This window comes from Otolemur garnettii, unplaced genomic scaffold, assembly GCF_000181295.1.
Source record: "Otolemur garnettii isolate 467f Iridium unplaced genomic scaffold, OtoGar3 scaffold00153, whole genome shotgun sequence".
NCBI classification, from domain to species: Eukaryota; Metazoa; Chordata; class Mammalia; order Primates; family Galagidae; genus Otolemur; species Otolemur garnettii.
Window position 1 is genome coordinate 2,535,110 of NW_003852548.1, and position 3,038 is coordinate 2,538,147.

General features: G+C 42.2%; 1 protein-coding gene across 2 annotated transcripts in view; it reads right to left on the reverse strand.

Annotated features, from left to right (window-relative positions):
- The window catches only part of BPIFA3 (BPI fold containing family A member 3), a 10,250-nt gene that overhangs the window by 3,494 nt on the left and 3,718 nt on the right, over nt 1-3,038 (reverse strand). The window contains exons 2-3 of one of the 2 annotated variants that reach the window (XM_003799646.2): nt 947-1,097; nt 449-556 (exon numbers count right to left, since the gene is read on the reverse strand). In XM_003799646.2, the coding sequence (XP_003799694.2) occupies nt 449-556; nt 947-1,097 (259 nt within the window). The remainder of the gene's footprint in view (nt 1-448; nt 557-946; nt 1,098-3,038) is intronic. The other variant, XM_023519065.1, reaches the window with a different exon arrangement.

Sequence of the window (3,038 nt, forward strand, 5' to 3'; positions counted from 1 at the left end):
GCTTGAGCCCAGGAGTTGGAGGTTGCTGTGAGTGTGATGCCATAGCACTCTACCCAGGGGGATAGCTTGAGGCTCCGTTTCAAAAAAAAAAAAAGAAAAGAGAAAAATCTTTCCCATTGAGCTGCAATGCAACCTCCCTTTCCTTAGGGACAGAGGATGGGAAAAGATAGTTTGACAGGAGTCTGGTGAGGAGAGGCTGATGAGAAGGCTACACTGATTCTCCTTTTCTTTCTAATGATTATCATCTATATTTCAGCTGAAGAAACCAAGGCTCAGAGAAGTGAAGTGACTTGCCCAAGGTCACACAGAGTGAGTTTGGAAGCCAGGGTTTGAATTCAGGTTGGGATCAGAAAAATCTGGGTTTCCCAGGCTGCCAAGTTTCCTCCCAGCTTTCAGGCTCCGGGAGAGGAGGACAGCACCTCCCAAATGCTGCTTCTGTATAACTCACGGTCTCAAGTCAATGTCAAATTCAAGTGAGATGTTTGCAAAGAACTGTTCCTTATGGAAAGACATCTGGATCCCACCATAGTCCAGCCGAAAGTTGGTGATGTTGACGCTATATGAGGAAAAGACCAGAGCCCCACAAGGGCAAGGGGACCTCAGAACAGGTAAGGTCTCATGCTGAGAAACAAGACTGGCCCATCTATAAGGAAATCCTGGTAATAGGATATAGAATGAAATCCTTTTTCAGATGCACTGAGGGCAAGAGTCAGGTGCAGGAGCCCTGGGCTGTGAACTGTCCCAGAGTGCCCCTAAAGTTGCACACAATTATGATTCATATAGTTGGGCCCTCACACACCCTTATACTGGGCCTTCCACCATCTCTTCTTTCAATCTTCCTTCCTTCCCTCTTTACAGGCCTCACACCTCCATCCTCCCAGCTCTGTCCTCTGACGCAGAGCTCTATAAAGAGTCCCAGGGCCAGGGATGGGGTTTGGGGTCTCACCTGATGTCTTGCTTCTGCTGGAGTTTTCTGCTACCAATTAGCCAACCCACCATCCCCGGGGCCACCTGCCCTGGGGCATTTAGACTGTCCAAAAGGTGGATGTTCTGGATTCGGCCTTCTACATCATACTTTATGAGGCCCTGGGCAATAACTGGAAATGGATAAAGGATCAGTGACATTGCACAGTGTCTTGGAAAAGGTGGGGGGTTAGAGTTAGGAAACCTGGATTGCAAGGTAGTACAACCTCTTCTTGCTGAGTGATTGGTGCACATGACCACTTCCCTTGCTGAGATCCATGTTCTTCACCTGAGAAATTATGCTTTGTAAGATTGATGTGAGAAATAAAGAAAAACGCCTGAAAAGGGTATTACAGGTAATAGCTGCTCAAAGGGGGATATTCTGGTTGAAAGTTCACTTAGCACTGTATCTCTGAGTCTGGAGTAAAGAGCTAATACCCAGGATATAGATCACAGTAAATGTTGGTTGCAGAGAAATATAGGCAAGTAAATATGGAAAGAATAAATGTAAAGTATTCATCCTCCCTTCCATCCTCCCATTCATCCATCCACCCATCCATCTACTCAACTTCCCCTCTGTCTGTCCCATCCACTCATGCATCCATCCATTCATTCATCCTATCCTCCCTCACCCTTTCTGAACCCCGATTGGATTTAGACACTCTCTCCAATTGCTAGTCCAGAAGAGGCTGTTGATAATCTGAACCATCATTGTATGGCTCACCCTCAGTGACTCTTTAAGGTTCAAAGTTGGCATGTGATGGCATTTGATGGCAAGTTGGTTCTATCAGACTAAACAGATCTTATGTTCTACATTCGAAGGGAAGGCTTCTTTCTCCTATCAGAAAGGAGCAATGTACTCCAATAGCTAAACCTAGACTTTGTCCTACTTATGACTTTTAGTTACATGAAATGATAACATTTTTATTGTGTTAAGTCAGGTTGAGTTGAGCTTTCTGTTACTTCCAGCAAAGCACTCTGATACTACAATTTCAATGACTTGGCCTCCCCTGAGATCAGGTCCCACACTGAGAACTCTGGGTTACTTACTCTGGAGCAGTGGTTACTGGTCATAGCATTAAACATATTCATCATGGAAGAAGCACTTCGCACATACGTCCCTTGGTTAATCTCAAAAGCAGCTTCATGAACTAATAGCCTAATTCGCATACTCGCATACAGATAAGGTTACCTTGGCCCACAACTACGCACCAATATATTTGATGATCTAAATGAAATAGATACATTTATGGCAAACCACATAAAATGCCAAGTTTTGATGAAAGAAAATGGAAAACCTCCATAATCAAAGAAATTTAAAAATTCTAAGAAATTTCTTAAATAGAAACAATGATTGAAGATCTCATTTCCTAAAAGCTTCTGACCTAGATGGTTTTATGGAAACAGTTTACTAAACTTTTATTAATATAAAAAGGAAACTGTGAAGAAAAAGAGAAAGATGTCAAATTCATTCTACAAGGCCAGTATAACTTGTCTCAGACTCAAGGACAGTATAAGAAAAGAAAGTTAGACATATTTTCTTTAAGTATAAAAAATCCTAAATAAATTATTACCCAATAAAATATGTTTGAGAAATGCTAGGATGGTTCAATGGCAGTAAATCTACTATTATAATTTATCATTTAATAGATTAGAGGACAAAGTTGATTAACCCTTAGATGCAGAAAAACATTTGTTAATGGCCAATACTGAGTTGCAATTAAGAAAATTCATGAAATTAGGAACATAAGGATCCACCTTAATCTGATAAAAGCTATATTCCAAAAACCTACAGAAAATATCATACATAGTGGAGAATTCTAGATACATTCCCTTCCTGGAGAAAGTCCTGGCTATGATAAGAAAAAGGCACAGAAAGCATAAGGCTTAGAAGAGAGGCTTGGCGCCTGTGGCTCAAGTGGCTAAGGCGCCAGCCACATACACCTAAGGTGGTGGGTTCGAATCCATTGTTCGAAACAACAATGATGGCTGCAACCAAAAAAAAAAATAGCCAGGCGTTGTGGCGGGCACCTGTGGTCCCAGCTACTCAGGAGGCTGAGGCAGGAGACTCACTT